The sequence below is a fragment of the Gymnodraco acuticeps genome, unplaced genomic scaffold, assembly GCF_902827175.1.
Source record: "Gymnodraco acuticeps unplaced genomic scaffold, fGymAcu1.1, whole genome shotgun sequence".
NCBI lineage: Eukaryota > Metazoa > Chordata > Actinopteri > Perciformes > Bathydraconidae > Gymnodraco > Gymnodraco acuticeps.
Window position 1 is genome coordinate 65582 of NW_022990879.1, and position 20867 is coordinate 86448.

Here is a 20867-nt window from a genome sequence, read left to right on the forward strand (position 1 = left end):
ATCCCAGATCCCAATTTAGGATTTGTTTGCGTTGCAGCAGCATAACAAACACAAGGCAATGTACATAAGAGAAACTAAGACACAGAAATAAACAGTCCAATATATTTCAGAAATAGAAATGTACTTACAGAAGGAGCTGAAACTCTCAGATTGAATCACTATGGGGGAATTCAGGTCCATCTTAAAGGACAGAGAACACGACATCATTGGTAGATGTGAGTGCTCGTATATCCTAAAATCGTTTTAAATGTTGCCAGTTTTACTTCGCATATTGACTGGCTAATGTGCCTTTTTATTTGTGTTTTACAGCTGTATTTGTCTGCCTGTCATGTCTGTGTTTTATCTGTTGTAACTTTGTACATGCTGCCCTTCTTGGCCAGGTCGCTCTTGGAAAAGAGATTTTAATCTCAATGGTTAAATAAAGGATATATATATAAATTGTAGTATATTAAGTTAATGCTAATCAGTTACACTAAGAAGCTGAAGAAACCTGGATTAGTTACAAGATGTAGAAATTATGTGTCGTCAAGAGATGGACTGATATTGTTTAAAATGACAGCTGAATATAAAATAGAATGAAGTCTCACAAAGCTCTCTAATAGAAAGGGATCAACGCCTCAGTTTGAAGGTCTTTTAAAAAAACTTTTCTCTTCTTTTAGATTCTATCATGAATAATTTACAATAATAGATACTTGTAAGTAATAAAACAAAATCTTTAACAATTTGTATTTCACACAGTGGCTGAATTCAAGTATGCTGTCAGTAGCTCTGAGGGGGTTCATTGATAACAGTTCATGTTATCCTGAAAGCTGCAGGTGCTGAGCCTCAGCTTGTTGTCTCTGACAGACGGAGGAGAGTTCTTGTATTGAGCTGAGGGGAATCTGCAGCACTGTGCTGACTGACTGCACAGAAATACACCCCGCTGTCCTCTGATGACAGATTAGAGACACTGAGGCGAGACTGAGAGTGTATACTGGCATCTCCGTCAAAGCTGATTTTTCCTTTCACGTCGTCCTCTGGATACGGGTACTTCACATTCAGATATCCCAGAAACTTCATATTTTGATGTTGGTCTTGTTTGTACCAGAGAATGCGATCATGGCTTGGTATGCTGTGCGAACAGTTGATCTCCCGGTCCACAGACTCTCCACTTCTCTTCATGATGAACGGAGGCGTTTGGAAGACGCTGTCGCTGTTTGAGGCACCTGTGGAACAAGCAGGGAACATTAAAGATATTAGCCGTTCATTTTGCAGTGCCTTACTTTTTTAAAGAATATTTTATCTAACCTGTTATCCATGCCAGATGAAAGATGTAAAATATGAAGGCAGTTAACATCATGTTTAGCACGAGGAGACTCTTTACTCTCAGCTTTCTGTTCACATCACTGTCACAGTTTACTGACAGGGGGGGTGTCCGTGTGTTGCTGTTGTTTATCAGAGAGAAGGTTGTTGTCTCCCTCTGCTGCTGAGAACAAAACATGCTAGAGCATTCAGTGAGTAAAACATTTGAAGGCAGACCATGAAAGGTTTTCCTTTGTGGTAGCTTGTGTCACATGATTTTGAAACTTGAACATCTTTGTGTTACCAAAAATTAAATAATCAGGAAATACAACTCCAATTGACAATTTGATATATTATCCTCTGACCTGCACATCATCTTATTCACTTGTACAAATGCAGACTTGATACAGTCATACAGTATGTTTAAGTTTAGTAAGTGGATCAGATTATTTTATATTACTATGTAATCTTATTCATTTTTAAAGTAAATATTTGTTTTCTTAATAAAGCCTTGTGTCTTCTAACCTCCCCTGCAAAATGTTCAAACGTTTTCCTAAATTATAACTGTGTTTATTATATACGTCTATTCGTACAAATGATTCAGACATTATTATCTGACTGTATTAAACCCGTCTGTCCGCTGTGTTGCAGGTTTGTCCAGCAGGTGGCGCTCTGACAGTCGGCACAGCCTCCACTCAGCAGCAGCTCAGAGTCAGAGGTGAGTGTTAGACATCATGATAAACGCATGCTACTCTTCACATACGTGTGTACACACACTTCAACATGTATCACTCTGCAGAGGTACACACACTGTTGGAGTGCAGCTTAGACTGATGGAGAGTGAGCAGATTCTCAGACTGTTGCCAAAAATAATTAAATCAATCATGCTTACTTATTTTTCTACTGAGGTAAATATAGAACATTATATAGTGAGCTCATCGGCAAAAACAAAACACAAACCCTTTCGGACATTGCTCGGGTCATTGTGTCTGCACCGTTCAATACTTACCGTAGCAAAATGAAAACATTCCAAACATTGCTTTTGCTGGAACATCAATAATAAACAACATCCATGTTTGTCATAAATACACATTTTTAGGTCATTATGGGGATAGCAATGAACACAAGACTAGTTTCACAAGGGCAATTTAAATTCATAATAGAAAGACATTTCATGACAGTATGTTTTCAGCTTGTTAATATCTACCGTATTTTCCGGACTATAAGTCGCGTTTTTTTTACCTGTCTGGCTGGCCCTGCGACTTATACTCCGAAGCGACTTATTTATTGAATGTTGTCTAACTGCGTTCAAACTCCGGCCAATATATGGCACTGTATACAATCGTGACAACTGAAAACTGCTGTACCACCGAAGAAGAAAAAAGTCACGGCAACTGGGAGGATGCGTCACGTAACTTTCCAGGATGTTGTGGGATGGATGGACACAGCATGGGCTTCAGTGCCGACCGACACCATCCTGTCGGGATTCAGAAAGGTCTGATCGGAGCTGATTCTGATGGAGAGTCTGAGGACAGCCCGGATCAGGACATGCTGCTTCATCCACACCGGAGTTGGCGGAAGTGTTTAAAGGTCACCTATCATGCTATCTTTAGGCAATAGCATAGGTCTCAGATATATACAAATATATAAAAAACATGTCTATGAAGTGTTTTGCTCAAAATACCAAACAGATCACCCATTCTAGCCATGCCTCATATCCCTCTATTTCACTTCCTGTTTCTAAAGTGCTGATTGGGGATAAAGCTTTAAAGAAATGTGATTAAAAAAGAGGGGCGGAGCTTATGCCTGCTCATGCGGGAGATTCTACGGACAGATACTGCCGTGATGAAACGCCATATCATGGATTATCTCTGAAACAGTATGGAGCTCAAAGGCTTTCTCTCTTGCCGGTTATACCACAAGGTGAGTTCCTTTTTACTTCCTGCTTCTTCACACACATGCTCTCCAGTACAGGTTAGCTCTGAGTGTTAGCGATGCTAATGTAAACACCGACCATATTACGTCCAAAACAGTCGGGCATTGTTTCTGATAGCAACGTTTCTGATAAGGCCGTGGGTGTAAAGCCAGCCTACATTTCGGATATTACGTCATATCGGACGCAAATCTGGATCAGCTCCGTTGTAGCCCCGTTTTTAGAGATTTGGGTACGGAGGAAAAGAGAAAGGGTTTTATTTTCTGACGCTGCGTGAGACATCAAAAAGTGCATTTTGCATGATAGGTCCCCTTTAACAGCGACTGCATAAATACAGTGAGAATTCCGAGTGGCTAAGCTAATTAGCGGCTAGGCTAATTAGCTTAGTTTGAGTGTTAATTATTTTTATTTATTTAGGGGTGCTAGCCAGGTCTCACTACTGGCATTCAAGATTGGTCATGTTTCGTTTCAGTAGTATTTTTCACATCAAAATGTACAAACATAGTAATGTATTTCAATCTTTCCCCAAACAATAAACTGTTTTAGAAATCCACAGCTGTATCTAAAAGCTGTCCCCCTACTCCATCATTGTGTGAACTGTTTTCACATGTCCTCAGGCTTCTTCCTCAGACGGTTCAGTTCTCGTCTCCCTCTCTGTGAGATGCATCATCGATTGGACGGCCTTCTATCAACCGGCTGATTAATTGCACTCTGCCAGTGTTTGAGATGAGTCAGAGAGGAGAGTCAGAGAAGCATAGTGCTGTAAACAGAGTTCAGTTACCGTATTGTGAGGGTGATTATGGCTCTGTTTGATAACATATCTCAGAGGCAACTCCTTTTCTTTTCTATCTTTGGGTAGTGTTGGTTTAAATATGCTCAGGGGAACCAGCACTCTAATTCACAAATAATACTTGATGACTATACTCTGAAGATGTTTTGATCAAAATGAGTTTGATTCACTAAACAGTGACATTATTTTGTGCAGTATTTGTTATTCAACCTTTGCACATACGTACGTGTACACACACAAGTTACAACACACACACCCACACAGACTTCTGTACGCTATTGTGCTAACTTTTCTCTCACACACTCAACAGTCAGTTTCTCAGAACAGTCCTCGCATACAACAACATATCACTAAAGCAAAAAATGTGCTGTCTTGTGAAAACTGGATTCCTTTTTGGTAAAAGGTTTTAAAGCGTCTTTGAGTTTCATGAAAAGCGCTATAAAAGTCCCATGTATGTATTATTATTATTATTATTATTATTATTATTATTACTACCAAGAGTTTCCTTTCTTTAAAAAATGCCCTCATCTAAAGTTACCTAAATGTTTTAACTTTGTACAAATCACCCTATATTCCACAAATGCCCTGCCCCTTTAAGTGTCCTCACATTTGAAGTGTCCATACAATTGAGAGAGGTCATTGTTTCTTTAATACATGCTCACTTTCAAATGGGATTTTTTAAAATAAATACAAACTCACCTTTTAAGAATGTACATGGCACCATTTCCTGCCCTCCCAAAAGTGACCCTTGACTTATCTCTTCAGAAATAAAATAGTTTTACACAACATTTATATTTTTCTCATCAAAGTCCGAGTCCGTATAAATGTTCCACTGAGGGGAGATGAAAGGAGATATTGGGCTTTTTTTTAAAAACAAATTGTAATGGCAATTTCCTTTTCCTATGTCCTAGATATTTTTGCCGTTACTTTCACAGAAGGGCTGAAGAGTGATCCAGACGCAGACACAAACAGATGATTTCCGGTCCTTTGTTGTAGTTTATAATGTTGTTTATTCAGCTTTACATACCAGGGTTAATTGTACAGTTTCTAATTGTTGTGATGAGCATCTGCCGGGCTGCTGGAATCGGTATGCTCTCTCCTTCTGTGTCCCTCTCCTCTCCTGTCACCTATGACCTCTTTATATACACCCGGTGCAGCTAAACCCCGCCACCAAGTGTTCAAAAATAATATTGCACTATACATATAACTCAAATAAACTGACACACCAACAACACCCACAAAATGGCTCCTACACAAATGTTCCAAGAAATACCAAAAGCAAAGTAGAGTTTACGGGAATTATGTTGTATTTGTATCATATTGATTCAGTATACTGTTTGATTTGACTGTCAGCCAGTGAAAACAAACATTATGAAACAGTGTGGTTTCCTCTCAGAGGCTCTGTGGGTCACCGTTAACAGCAACTTTCCTTTAAGACTTTACAATAACATCCTGAGAAAACAAAGAGACCACTCTGGTTTGGTTCATGTAGCCCAGGGATCCGTTTCCTTTCATTTCTATGAAAATCAAACTGCAGCCTTGAAAGTTTGATGCAGAGAGTTACCACCATCAACCATCTTAAAGTGCACCTATCATGCTATTTTTAGGCATATATTATGGGTCTTAGAAATATAAAAATATATAAAAACATGACTGATGTGTTTTTCTCAAAATACAAACAGATCATGCATTTTAGAAATCTCTCATATCCCTCTATCCCAGCCCTGAAACGCGGATCTTGGGTCCTTAGCTTGTCTTAGGCCCGAGCCACACGGACACGAAAACAGTTGAACAGACTGTCTCAGCCTATTCTTTTCTGTCTGATGGACACTTCATACTGACTTCAACATGTTCCACATATTTTATACATTATTGGTGACGTATGGTTTTAGTTCAAAAGTTTGCAGTTCAAATATTCTGCTGCTTTTCAAAGCGTGTTTACTTTCTTTTCTCTTCTTAATACACATTCATTCACTACATTTAATATCTAACTCCTTCAGCCTACTTTCAGCTGCAGAAACTATTCAACTATTACATTATTCAGCTATTTCAGGACATTGAGGCTATACATGTTGTTTATACCTTTTTTTAAATTTTTTAAATATTAAGCTTCTTCACTATTTTTTCTACTCTTCCAGTTTAACATTTCACTTTCAAGTTTTCAACAAAGTCATTGCAATGCATTTGAGCTGTAACAATTTTGATGAAAAATAGTATAATGGGGGACCTTTAAGATTGTTTATAAGCTTTGGGTATTGCAATTTCAGTAGCTTAATTGAACTGAGTGCTATGTGTATAAACCAGTGACGTGCGGTGAGGTTCATGGCTGGTGAGGCACTGACTCTTTCAGAGTCAGATTTACAAATATTATATTTTGACCTTAATCGAAATGTTCGGTTATTTTCAAAAGCTTTTTTAGTCTGATGCTTCGATTCATTTTAAACAGACTGTTCAACAAAAGGATACCCAACATCTAAATATTGGATTGTTCTTTCTTAGTAAGATCCCATGTTCATTACAATTGTAGTCTTACCTTGACTTGAAGATGAAGTCCATGCTATCCTTCTGGACAACAATCTCCATTACATTTTTGTAAAAGTCCTCCTTATCTTCCTCTAGTTTCAAAAGTCTAGTTTGTTGTTTGCGTCTACCGTCTCTGCGTAGAATAACAGTAGCAACAAGAACCTGTGGGCTCACGTGCGCCCCCTTCAGTGCGGCAGAGGTTATGGCTGCCTCCCCTGGTGCTTTTTTCATTGCCGTTGTATGATGAGACCAGCGGGCCTAAATATCATATATACGTGAAATAAGTTATTTAGAGACTATGGATGGCGAGGATAAATGTAATAAAGGGATCTACAAACATTACATTGGTGACATACAGTGAGATGGTGCAGGCATGCGCTTAGGGCCCGCTTTCCAGCCAGTTTCTGTGGGGTGACGTATTCTGAGGTGAGGCAGAGCTCATCTGTGCCTCACCTCACCCCACAGTAACTGGCTTGAGCGCGCTCACAAAATAAGTGCCCGCGCTAAATTAGTGCCCGCGCTCCAGCAAGTTACTGTGGGCTTACGAGAGGCAGAGCTCGTCCCTGCCTCACTCCTCATCGCTCCCATGTAGTTGTAGCGGAGCTCGGCCAATTTGCTGATTTTGACTATAAAAAGCAATTGGAATCAAACAGAAATCACATTTACAACACAGATCAGTGGAGACATTTTATTATTATTACTATTTAGTTTTTCTTTAGTTGTTTTTCTGTTACATTGGAGTATGGTCAGTCTATGAGTATGACAGGTGAGGCTCTGCCTCCCCTGACTGCACGTCGCTGGTATAAACGTAAGTGATGTGATGCAAGTCTTTCAGATCAAGGAACGTTGGATGCCCCTGGTTTAAACACTGCTTCATTACAGTTATTTAAAAATAAATTAAACGTTTTTTTAAATGTAAGATCATTTTTACATAAAAGGCAAGCAAACACACTAGATACAGTGTAACTTGGCACAATTGTATGTCTTCAAAACAAATCTGATTCACAACAGAGTCCTGCACGGGTCTGATTTTCAAGACCCGCTCCCGCGACGTGCAATACCGAACCCGACCCGTCGGCAGAAGATCCGCAAACCGACCCGAACCCGCATATATATGAGCAGTGAAAACGTGCAATTATTAACACACGCAGTTCCATATTTGTCTCAAAAAGCGTGGGATGTTGGTTATTTTTCTCCATCTAGGAACCAAAAGCCTCCCAGACGTTGGATTTCGCTCCTTGAGGAAGTGTTATTGAAAATGCTGTATTCTCCGAGATCCGCCTTCACCTCAGCCATTTTGAATGTGGCGCTCAGCAGCAGATTGATGCGCTGCAGAGGTTATGATTATGTGCGGTCCCGCGGGGGAGAGGTCTGAGGATTCAAACATTAAACTAAATTATTATTATTTTAATATATTTATTATGCAACACCCGCGACCCGACCCGCATCATCTTTGTTTTACCCAGAACCGTACCCGGAAAAAAGCGTTTGAAAAAATATCACCCGCGAATCACTTATTTTGCGGGTCACCCGCGGGTACCCGACCCGATGCAGGACTCTGATTCACAAACACCTGATATAAAATCCCTTACAAAACGCAACTTATTTTGCTTCAGTATTAAAGCTGTTCAGTTGCCTCAGCTAAATACAACAGTCTGCACTTAAACCCTCTGTATTAACGTTTTTATATTCTCTTGAGTGAGTTGTCAATAGCTTTAGCTGTGCTCTACAACAGTCAGCTAATTGCAATGTTCATCGTTCAATGCTAATGTTGTTAACTCAGGCTTATTCACTTTAGCCAACTGGATTAGCCTAGCACTGGCACAGCATTTGTTTAATCTCTTTACCACAATTCACCAATTTGGGAGTTCTCTTGTGTCAGTCTACAACAGGGGTGCCCACACTTTTTTGGCTGGTGAGCTACTTTTGTAATGACCAGCTCACCGAGGTCTACCAACCAAAAATAAAATCCCAAATTGCAAGGGTTGCTGAATAACACGTTTTATTTATACATGGAATAACTACAATAGGGCTGCAACAAACGCCTAATTTGATAATCGATTAATCTATCGATTAATGAAACGATTAATCGACTATTCGGACTATTACTGTATGCCTTGCACAATTTCTCAAACGCTCTTATTTAGCCATCAACTTTTAGATTTAGCTTGAGGTTGTTTTAGGCATGTGGAAACTAACAATGAAGACAATAAAGATGAATACTGTTGGAGTGTACAGGACCTAGTCCGTACTCCGCGCAGATCGTTTTGGATATGGCCAGAGCAGGGTCTGGCCCGATGTTCCCGGTGAACCGTTCTTTTCTGGAGAGCAGAGGCAATAGTCTAGGAATAGTCAAACAGTCAAACACCACTGGACTTCGTACTCTGATTTGGTTCTGATATTACTTTGGTACTTTAATCACAGTTCAGCAAATACATTCAATTTGATACTTATACCACAAAGCGCTTTGGACTCCTTCTTGAGGTCTCACCGTGACAGGTCCGTCAGAGTAAGATCCCAGTTAAAGAGAGCCCCGAGTTGTAGAAACATCCTGTCCTTATAGTTTTTGCTGTGTAGCCCCCACCTTTTGTGCTCTGTCTTGGTGTAATCTGCCTTTGCTGTCCAGCAACCCTTAGGTTCTCACAAGACTGCCCTTGGGAAACGTTGCGCCTGCTTGGTGGGTGACTTTGTGTGAGAACAATGAGTTCTGCAACTTTGTGGCATTTCAGTTTTGGACAGAACAGGACAGAACAGGATGCATCTGTTCTTAATCTGGTTAACTCAGCGTTGTTGTTGCACACAGTATTCACACAGTATATTTCCACTGAGGCTTCTCAATGATTGCAGCATTACATTTAAGTTTGTTTTACTATATCTTTACTTCTGTTACTTTTGCCTTATCAATAAACCATCAATCCCCCTTTTGCCCCATTCCATAGATTGGGGCAATAACAACAATGTATGCAAGCGAAGCAATAGTTCAGTGCAGTAATTTCAGTATGCTTTAAATCATTTAGTCTATACAGTTTCTTAGCTGATGTTTTATGGTTCTCATGCGTCCATGTCGTCGCGTTGTCATGGGATGTACGGCGGGGAGGAGGGAACTAATGGGAAGAAAGCGTCATATTTGGAGCAGTTGTCGGCCGGATTGTCTTTCATCATTACTTCCCACACACAGTCGGGTTCTATGGGGGCAGCGACTATTTTGAGAAGGGGTCTAGCCCCCATACACACGAGACAGTCGTCTCCTGTGTCGATTGCTGCCTGCTGGGCCATTAGCAGCCAGTTGTTACTGGTCACTGAATGTCCTGAGACCCCGGTTGCCGCTTGGAACTCTTTGTCTACTGTTCAGTCTTCAGTTGAATGAATTACCACCCCCTTTTGTACTGTAGTGTCATCCGCAAGTGGTTTAGGTATTTTGCTAGATATGCAAGCGAAAAGGGGAAACTTGGGGTCGTTCTCGTTAGAATGGGCCCATAAGTAGAAAAGCGCGCAAGTGACTGTGGGGTCTCTTACTGAATCTGGGGCTGCTGTTAGATTTAATTTGAGGGACAAGCCGGCGGAGGATTTGGACAGTGTGATTGTTTTCCTAAGTGCTATTGCTGGTCCTGTTGACCACGACCTCCAGTCCGCCCCTGTTTCTCCAACCAGGTCTTTCCATTCGTCACCTATGGTTATGTACCATTGATACCCGTTGCCCCAACTTCTACCATTTTGGCCATGGTTATTTGTTAGACTTGAGTACGGAATTAGACTAGTTGTGCTTGATTTTTCAGGTATACACAGTGTAAGGGAAACGTGTTTAAGTGAAGCTTTTTGGTCGCATTTTGTGAAATTTACTGTATACACCGTGGCACGTGTTTGTGAAACATCACGTTTTGTACGGGTCTTACTGGAGTGATTTTGTGGTGTGGGGTTTGGTGGTGAAGCGACATTTCTTGGTGTGTTGTCTTCGATCTCTCTGGCTCGTTCTCCAAGTAGTATCACTAGGATTCCGATCATGACTACCCCCATTAGGGCCAGAGCGAGGTATGCGAGCTGAGAGCTAGGGCTCCCCCTTTTGCCTTTTGCCATTGTCTTTTTCAAAGTCTTAGTCCTGTGTATCAGTTTAAATGGGTCTCCTACTGTGGTGGGTGTATGTAATGCGTGTGGTGTACCGCCTGCTCAGGGGGTGCGGTCCCTTGTCGTGCCTCCTTGCCGGCTGTTATCTCCTAGGCTGTGGATGGGCCCCCTCCGTTGTCCTCAGTGGGGTCCTGGGTCGGGATGCCTTCTGCTGACCGGATGTGGAGGTCCTCTAGGTCGATAGCCGTGTCTTCAAGGGTTCTGGTTGGAGTTGGTGCCGCCACACATCGGGACCAGTGGTACCACGTGTCTCCTTTTCCTTCTAGTCGCACAGCGTGGTCTGTTCTCTGGGTTACCTTGTGGGGTCCGGTGAAGCGTGGGGCACACCACTTGGGTTTGACCGTCTTCAGTCGGATGTACTCCACGTCTCTGCCACCCTCAGCTTCTTCGGTATGTCCCTTGGCTCGTGTTTCTGTGGATTCGTCAGCGAACTCTGCAACAAGGCATTTTAGTTGTTTATAATAGTCTTCATGCCCTACTCGTTCATAGAGTTCTTTGGAAACCGTGGTTCCTGCCCCTGGGCCAGGAAACTGGTGTCCATGGGTCATCTCATATGGAGAGAAACCTGTGGTTCTGCAAATGGTGCTACGAATCACCAGTAAGACCAATGGTAGCGCCTCTAACCAGTTCAGCCCTGTTTCTTCCATAGTTTTGGCAAGTTTCTGTTTCATGTTCTGGTTCATCCTTTCTACCTTTCCCTGTGACTGTGGGTGGTACACTGCCCCGAATTTGTGGGTCAGGCCTAGAGAAGTTTCTACGGTGGCTAGGTCATGATTTCTGAAGTGACTTCCGTTGTCGCTCCTAACTTTTTTAGAGAACCCATGTCGTGGGATGTAGGACTGAACGAGGAATTGGATAACAGTTTTTGAGTCTTCCTTTGCACAGGGTATGGCCTCTGGCCATCCCGTGTAGGCATCTATCACAACCAGCACGTACCTTTTTCCCTGATGTCTGTCTATCATGTCTGTGTAGTCTATGACTATTTCTTCTCCAGCCATGGTAACTGGGGGAAACTTTCCTTGGTGTGGTTTGATAGAAGTTTTCTCCTACTCCCCCTGTGCTTGGTCCTGGAGGGGGTGTTTTGATCGGGGAAAGTACGGCCTGAGTAAAAGGATTATTCGGACTGTATGGGGGCGGCGAAAACGGGCCGTCGCTGGGGAGTTCGGGATATAATCTGTTTTGGACGGCTGATTCAGAACCCGGGGGTGTTTTTATCACCTGTGTGCCTGTGGCTGTTGGGGGAGTTACTATGATTTGGGCTGGCCTGGGTGTTGCTTCTGTAAGAGGTGCTTGTAGGGTGGGCCCTGGCGTTCCGCTATTTGTTACTGTTCCTGCGGCTGAGATGAGGACATGGCAAGTCCTTACTAATCCCTTTAATCTATCTCGCGTATCTTGGTGTCCTTTTCTCCCGAACATCCCACACTTTGTGGAATTATGTCTTTTTAGTTGTTCCTCTATGTCTTTCTTTCCTTTCTCAAACATTTCGGCTGGACTTTTTCCTCCTATTGACTTCCCTTGTGCATCCACGTGATGCTGCCTGTATGCCATCAAGATACCATTATCTGACAAATTGCGGTACACTCGTGCCACCTTTTTCTCCCATTTATTCCAATCCTCTTCCTTCAGATGTTTTCGTCCTTCCTCTATCCATTTTTTCCACATAACCCCACGGGTTGCTGGAACCAAGAAGCCCTGCTTCCTTTCTCTCTCAAATTCACCTTCCATTTTCCCTTTCTTTCTACTTCTCCTATGGTTGCTAGTGTCTTTCCTAGTCTGATACCTCCTGGCTGCTAATGACTGTTATTAGGCTGACGCTATCTTAGTAACTAGTGTCACTCCACTAGGTTTACACTGCTCTGGGTAACTGATACGGTGATCAGGTTTACACCATCCCTTGGACTACGGCGAGTCCTCATAAATTACGGGTTCCACCCGCTTCTTCTCCCACAAATTTGTTATGCAGTTGCTGAACTTCAAAATAGTTTTTTATCTGTTTTTCTGGTTTGTTTTATTCGTTTGGTTTATACATTCGTCTTATTTTATCCCGTAGCACAACTCTAAAATTTTGTAATATGTCAATCACACCATTTAGCTGTAACAGGTAGGTGCTTACCTTGGTTCTGTGTCCTACCCGGGTTTAGCTGTGTTTTGGGGATTTTTGATAAGCCGAAGTTTTATTCCGTCTACTCTCAGAAGGTCACCGGTGTCCAATTCCTCCTGCTCTGACCATCACGTCGGGCTCACCAAGCTGTTGGAGTCCACAGGACCTAGTCCGTACTCCGCGCAGATCGTTTGGATATGGCCAGAGCAGGGTCTGGCCCGATGTTCCCGGTGAACCGTTCTTTTCTGGAGAGCAGAGGCAATAGTCTAGGAATAGTCAAACACCACTGGACTTCGTACTCTGATTTGGTTCTGATATTACTTTGGTACTTTAATCACAGTTCAGCAAATACATTCAATTTGATACTTATACCACAAAGCGCTTTGGACTCCTTCTTGAGGTCTCACCGTGACAGGTCCGTCAGAGTAAGATCCCAGTTAAAGAGAGCCCCGAGTTGTAGAAACATCCTGTCCTTATAGTTTTTGCTGTGTAGCCCCCACCTTTTGTGCTCTGTCTTGGTGTAATCTGCCTTTGCTGTCCAGCAACCCTTAGGTTCTCACAAGACTGCCCTTGGGAAACGTTGCGCCTGCTTGGTGGGTGACTTTGTGTGAGAACAATGAGTTCTGCAACTTTGTGGCATTTCAGTTTTGGACAGAACAGGACAGAACAGGATGCATCTGTTCTTAATCTGGTTAACTCAGCGTTGTTGTTGCACACAGTATTCACACAGTATATTTCCACTGAGGCTTCTCAATGATTGCAGCATTACATTTACGTTTGTTTTACTATATCTTTACTTATGTTACTTTTGCCTTATCAATAAACCATCAATACTTGATTCAAAAATACATATATTATTAAATTAACTTAACAAATTGTGAACAAAATTAACATTGCTTTTTATTTAAATTAAATAAATAATATTTCACATCAAAAGAAACAACAGTGTTTTAACAAATCGTATTAAATAATCTGATGACAGAACTGTTAACAGAATAGCTGAAACTTTAACAAACTAAAGAGTAACTCAGATACCTTTCTTTGGCAGAGCGACGCTTGCTTTACAAATAAGGCTTTGAATGTGACATCACAAAAAAATATTCTTCCTCCCATTCTGGGTGGAAGTGGTATGTCTTTAGCTTTTTGCTCGGTCCCGCACTCATTTTGTTGTTTGTGTTTGTTTCCCGGCACTTGACTGATTTTGCATTCTGGGTTAACAGACTGGAAAGCGATAGGTCGCTTTTTCTGTCAATCAAGTAAACTCCTGAATTAAGTGGCAGGGAGGCCAAGGGAGGAGGGATCAAAACCTGTTTTGTCTATTTTAACGGAGCTGGATTTTTTTTTTTCATCAATGACTCGCGATCTACCAGCATTGCCCCCGCGGTCGACGTACTGGGCACCTCTGGTCTACAACCTTACAACAAAGTGCACAGTGTTACCGTTTTGATGTGAAAACATTCAATTGAATTCTTAGGTTTTATCTGAGTTATATTTTTGCCGTTTGCAGCAGCAGTGGCTTGTACTACGAAGCAGGATTTGCGGTTAGCGAGGTAACTTCAGGGTTAACTCAGAGTTTTACTTCTTACCGGGGTAGATCTCCATAGGTTATGTTCCAGATAAGAGGTCAACTCAGTGAAAGCACCGCCTGCTGACCAATCAGAGCCCCTGATTAGTAATTTAGTAATTAGTCATTTGTCATGGCTGCCACACAGAGCTCCACCACTATGTCCTTCACATCAGCCTGTCTTATCGCACTGATAACACTCTGCCAGTGAACAAACAGCTGCTCAAAGTCCAACTCCAAAATCAGGATTTCAACTGTTTTGTTGAAGTTGGACAAAATTCAAGCCAAACAAGGAATAATTGTGAAATAAAGCAGCAACAGCGTTCCAGCCCAGACTCTTGACTGTAACAGACATTAGCAGCAGCTGGCGAGTCAAACATGAGAAGTCTAGTGTTTCTGCTCCTGGTGGCTTTGGCCAGCGCTAAGGTCTACGAGCGCTGTGAATGGGCCCGAGTGCTAAAGGCTCATGGGATGGACGGCTACTATGGCAACAGCCTGGCTGACTGTGAGTATAAGCTTTAGTATAATAAGAACTGTGAGTCTGCATGTACAGTCTCAGAATCAATACTCATTTACATGTACTGCTCAGCATTCACAAAAGACACTTTTTTGGCCCTCTTCTTGTCCCACCATTTTCTATGTTTAAACCATGGTTTAAACTCTATTCAAACAAAATGAAAAACCTTTTTCTGACCTTAACATTATGTTGTTTCGTGGGTCTTGTAGAGCTTGAGAGTCAAGATGTCACACTTAAGAGTGGAGGAGTGCTTCAAAATCTCTTGAAAAAAAAAATCTTAAACCTGCCAAACATTCCATACCTTTCACTCCTGTGACTTCCTTTCTGGTATGGTAGTTCACTTCATTTGAACAACACCATTTTCAAAGCAAAAAATGTTAACATCTGCCTCTTGAGGGCTCTGAAACTCCAGACACCTACCCATAGACTCCAATGTTCATTTTTGGAACAGGAAGCATACTGTAAATGTCAGTGGTACTTTTCAATGGAAAGTCAATGAGACAGTCTCCCCCTCACTGACCACTCACCATCTCCGTGGAAACCTTTGATGTTTCCACACTGACACAGGGGATCAGGATTACATAATGACTGCTACAATGTTAACAGACTGGATATTAACAGACTCAACCTGTTCCATACCATCTGATTCCAACTGTAGACCTAACAATCTTACACATATGTATTTTAGGTCATTTGGTTGCAGTTCAAATCTGCTGCTGCTTTTTTATGCATTTGTAACCTCTTTTCTTGTTCCTACAGTACTTAGTTGAAACCCAAACCTGTTCCCTATTATCCTAATATTCCTGCTCCTTCAGCTTCTACTTACATGTTCAAGCCAGTGCTGTAATTCAGTGTCTTTCAATGTATTTTTGTATTAATACATTTAAAGGAAGCCATTGGTCTCTATTCATTCTGTATTCATACAGTAGTAATCCTCATTAGTGGAAAAGCTGCAGTGGAATCGACTTGCTGTTCGTTTTGATGGCTAAGGCTGAGCTGCCTGACCAGGCTTGTCTATGGGTTCCGATGCCCCACGTTGAACTTTCAACGGGTCTTTTGTGTTTCCTCTGCAGGGGTTTGTCTGAGCAAGTGGGAGTCCAGTTGGACTACCACCAGCACCAACCATAACACCGACGGATCCACGGACTACGGCATCTTTCAGATCAACAGCCGCTGGTGGTGTGAGGACGGCCTAACCCCCCGCTCCAAGAACGCTTGCAACATCAATTGCACCGGTCAGTGATGGACACACACACACACACACACACACACACACACACAACACACACACACACACACACACACACACACACACACACACACACACACACACACACACACACACACACAGCATTTTTTCTTCATTTGCTATTACTTTCCATGTTGTCATCCCAGTGTTGCCACTAGTTCCATTTTTGTCCTGATCACCACCAAGCTTTTAAACTGCAATAATCAAACAATCAAATGACTGTATTTTAAAATATATGTTTTCTGTTGTCCATGTTCATAAAGCCTGCATAGCAACACCATCAGAGCACTGTGCAAAGTATCTATGTGCTCTGTAGTAGTCCTCTGTACAGAAAACTGTAGTTTCCCCACAGCCGACACACGTTAAGAACATCCACTGGTGCGTCATAAATACTTCGAATAGTGTCAGTGCAGTCGGATTCTCTTGAAGCCTGGCCATCTTTTCCTAAGTCCTTTTGAATTCTCCTAACCACTATTCCTTAACTCCATAACCCCCGGGACGTTTCACACAGAGGACTAGTGGATAGGAAAAGACGACAGGAGCTGATTTTTGGTCCATTCATCTGCAACCTTGGCCTATTTCCTATTTAATGGTCACATGACACACCAAACTGATGATATAATCCCGACTCTTAAAGGGACCAGAGTTGGGTGTTACTGTAATAATATTACTTTTGTCGGTAACAGAGTAATGTAACACTAACATTGCCCGACACGCGTTACTTCGTTACTTTTATAAAATCAGTAATCACACTACAGTTACCTACTGACATACAGAATTACTAGATTCTCCCTTTGACAGACAAGAGGGATTTCCGCCGCAGGTTTATATTTACGTAACATTTGCGCGACTTGCGCGTCCACATCATGGTCCACATAAAGTGCATAAACATGGCTGAGTCAACAGCGATAACTTTCGAGGGATGGAGGTATGCCCATTATTTTGAGTTCGTCCGAAGAAAGGACAGGAATGTGACGGTGAGGTGCAAACTGTGTCCAGGCCAGAAGCTGTTATCCACTGCTGCAAACACAACGTCAAACCTCAACAAGCACCTGCAAAGACAACATGCTAACGTGAAGCTAATAGCTAAGGAGGACCTCCGAATCCAGAGTGAGGATGTAGAGTAAAGTAACGAGTAACACTAGGTGCACCGCATTTGCGCTTCAGATGAGGCTCCCTCCGCAAAATGAAGCACCCTCCGCAGTCTGCGTGATCTGCCTGTAGGGAGGGGCGGCCCTGCGAGTAACGAGTAAAGTAACGAGTAAAGTAACGAGTAAAGTAACGCGAAGTAATGTAATATATTACTTTTTTTGAGTAACGACCCCATCTCTGAAAGGGACCTTGACCAGGCACAATAGGGTAATAAAAAAAACTCCAACAAATGCAAACAAGATTTTTCAAATATTACAATTAGCTGTAACAAAACACCACTATCTGCGTGAGTTTATGCAACATTTCCAGTGGCAATGAGAGGGATTGTTTTTCAACTTAAATATTTCTGGGCATTGTTCTCTTGATGACAAGCCACCATGACAGGAGATCTGAGTTGATAGAAATTATGATTGCTGTGTTGAGATTAAAAAAGCAACAGCAAGGACTTTGTGCCCAAGTTTTCACTCCTCATGCCCCGGCCACACGAGGACGAAAACGGTCGTTTGCGTTACTGTTTAGTGTCGTATAGACCGTTCGGCCACACGAGGACGACCGAATACGGCACTAAACGACTGCGGAAACGATAACGGGTCCCAAGATGGATAGAACGGCATACGCAACGCTCTGGGGGGTCCAACGGCTCCGTGTGTACGATCATTTTCTGATAATGACGAGGCAATAGCCCCGCCTCTCCCCACCTCTGCTGCTCACCCCCGCGTCAAAGTAAACTGCACACTGAATTCAGATTATTTATTTTTCTCTCGATATGGACATAAACGCGAGTGAAGTCTAATCTGACAGGACGGAGACACCTCTCAAACCTAAACTAGTTATAAATATGTTTATTTTTACTGTCGGCCGGGTCACTCATTACTGGATCAGCTGCTGCATGAGACAGACACTGGCGCTGTCCGAAGAGAGGGAGGAAAAAGAGAGGCTCCGTGTATTTTATTATTATATTATATAGATTCGTTATTCATTTGTTTTAAAGCTCAATAAATAACAAAGAAGACATTTGACCGGCACTTTTATAATTTTGTCCGGAAGATTTAAACTTGAATAAATACACGTTGACTGGCGAAAAACTCTGCCCGGTTCCCTCGGCCCCCACCGCGGAGAATAAACAGAAGGGCAACCATGACAACCATGCTGCTTTTGTGGAGGATGTTACAGCGCCACGTACAGGCTCCTGCATATGTACTGCAGCTTCTCCAGCGGTTGGAGCTAAACGGAGCGGTCTCGTGTGGACAGACACTATCCGGTAACTATTGCGTGTGGACGGAAGCTTTTTTGCGTTTGCGTTAATCCTATGCGTTTAGCCGTTTTCGTCCTCGTGTGGCCGGGGCATCAGACTACCTGCTTACCAAATATGTTGGGGAAAGTTGTACCGGTGTGTAAACAAGCTCTCAAAAGCAAACATCATCCTTACAATCCCATTTGCCATTTGTATGTTTATTTAAAGTGAATGTTCTCCTGAAAAGATAGCTAGAGTGGCACAAATCAAACATGAGATAATACAGTTCAGTTTTTGTAGTAAAAATGATATTAAAATGTTAATATTTTATCTAGCAGGTGTTAAGGAAACATGATTCTTTGTGAATGACACATTAAAAAGTGCTTTGGATGAAAGCGCTGTTTAAACACAGTCCCTTAACAAAGACTGTTGTACATACATTTATATTTACTTTTTTAATGACCCTTCAAATCCAGGTTGCCTTGTTTTTTCACAGATCTTCTGACCAATGATGTCGGTGTGGCGATCACTTGTGCCAAGCGCGTTGTTAGGGACCCCAATGGCATCAAAGCCTGGTAAGAATGGATCAGGTGACTGCCAGGTGTTTTCTACACAAACCGTCATATACAGTATGAAGAGATGAATATCTCTGTGTCTGTTTCAGGGTGGCCTGGCGCAGCCACTGTGAGAACCGTGACCTGAGCGAATACTTGGCAGGATGTGGGCTCTAATCCACATGTGACCAGGATGCTGTCATGGACATAATAAATGTTTTAAAAACAATTGTAATTTGTTAAATGATTGTTTGAACAACAAGGAGATATTTGAGGACAAATATTTCATGAAATGCTGTAGTGTAGAGATATTTTAGAGATTTAGAGACCTGCAGGTTTCTGGGAGTTTGTTCCAGATATTTGGATTATAATAACTGAACTCCTCCATGTTTGGTTCTGACTCTGGGGACAGAAAAGTGCACCGTACTTTAACAACAAACTCCTAGGGATTTTATCCAATCGTCTTCAAATCTTGACAGTAGCATCTCAAGACCTGGCAGATGAAAAGTTAGTGGCGCCCATTTTGACTCTCGCCTGATGGCTATGTGATCCCTTTCCATAGAAGGTGATTATCTCCTAACGCCAGCTGACAGGCTCCAAACGGCCCAAACGTCACATGATGGTTAATGCTTCGGCCCTGAACAGCTCATCTCCAAATCTGAGGTCTCATCATGTGCCGAAACACGATATTGCTGTGACACCAATGGACACGGTCCGATCGTCACCAAATGTCACATGTAATCACCGGTCCATGCCTCAAAACATCTACATGACAACAGAATTGGGTCGAAGTCTTTACGTTTGGTGTCAATGATGATGAAGTCCAAGCTATGTAACATGAATGGCATGTCCCCCAAAGAGTTTATGGAAATCAGAAACAGTCATAATTGTCTATGATAAACTGTGTAGCCATAATAGAGGCACTCAGAGACTTAATGTCCCCTTTAAACCCACCGTATGTAATCCCACAGCCGTTACGGCATACAATAATGTACTGTATTATAAACACTTTGTAATCTAGAGCCTTGGCTATTAATCATAATATTATAATATCATATTTTCCAGTGTTCCCTAAGTGATATACTTAAGTATAACATAAAAGTACTTAAGTATTTCCATCTTATTCATCTTTATACTTTTCTAAATCACTTCATCTCACAGGTCAATATTTTACTTTTGAATCAGTTACATTTTTCTTACAGCTTTAGTGACTTCTTTTAGATATACTGTACACTTTGTACTAACCCTAACCGTAACCCTATCATACCATAATTAGGTGATTTTAAATGTGAGTTTTCATTAACTTGTGTCCGTTAATGGGTTTAGAAATCTTCCTACTTCTCAAGATAAATAAACTATTTGTTAGTGAAACCCTGACAGCGATGACTTTTTACCAAAGTTTTGCAGATAATAATTACGCATTTCTATTTAAGTGAGGTTTTAAATGTTTGTGTTGTTGAATTAAAAGCACATCACATAAGGCATATATACATTTTCAGTTTTTATTTTACTCTATTGAGGTGAGTGACACCATGTTTCAGTCAATACAATTACATGTTCCGCTCTTCACCTACACATTTTGAGTATTACAGTCCCAGAATATTTGACCAACTTGTATGAACACATTAAAAAAAATATATATATAATATATATAATGGAATTGAATGTGTACAGTGAAACAAATATAAATAAATATAAAAACACAATTTTATATTTCATACCATGGGTTCTTTTATTTATGAAATTGTTGATTAAACATACAATGAATAAATAGAAGTACTTTAGTAAACAAAATGTGATACAGTAAATCATTTATACTGTATATGTTTACACAGTGAGGCACACGT

At 41.6% G+C, this 20867-nt stretch overlaps 1 protein-coding gene and 1 gene segment (V, D, J or C); one reads left to right on the forward strand and one right to left on the reverse strand.

Annotated features, from left to right (window-relative positions):
* Positions 1 to 699: 699 nt before the first annotated feature.
* LOC117557556 lies at positions 700 to 6572 on the reverse strand. The segment is given in 2 exon segments: positions 700 to 1205; positions 6538 to 6572. A coding segment is annotated over 1 exon segment (336 nt).
* A 7980-nt stretch (positions 6573 to 14552) lies between these two features.
* On the forward strand, positions 14553 to 19249 carry LOC117557550 (lysozyme C-like). The gene is made up of 4 exons (XM_034233436.1): positions 14553 to 14819; positions 15905 to 16066; positions 18963 to 19041; positions 19131 to 19249. The coding sequence occupies exons 1-4, from the start codon at positions 14693 to 14695 to the stop codon at positions 19195 to 19197; spliced, it is 435 nt and encodes a 144-aa protein (XP_034089327.1). The 5' UTR covers positions 14553 to 14692; the 3' UTR covers positions 19198 to 19249.
* The last annotated feature ends 1618 nt before the right edge of the window (positions 19250 to 20867 follow it).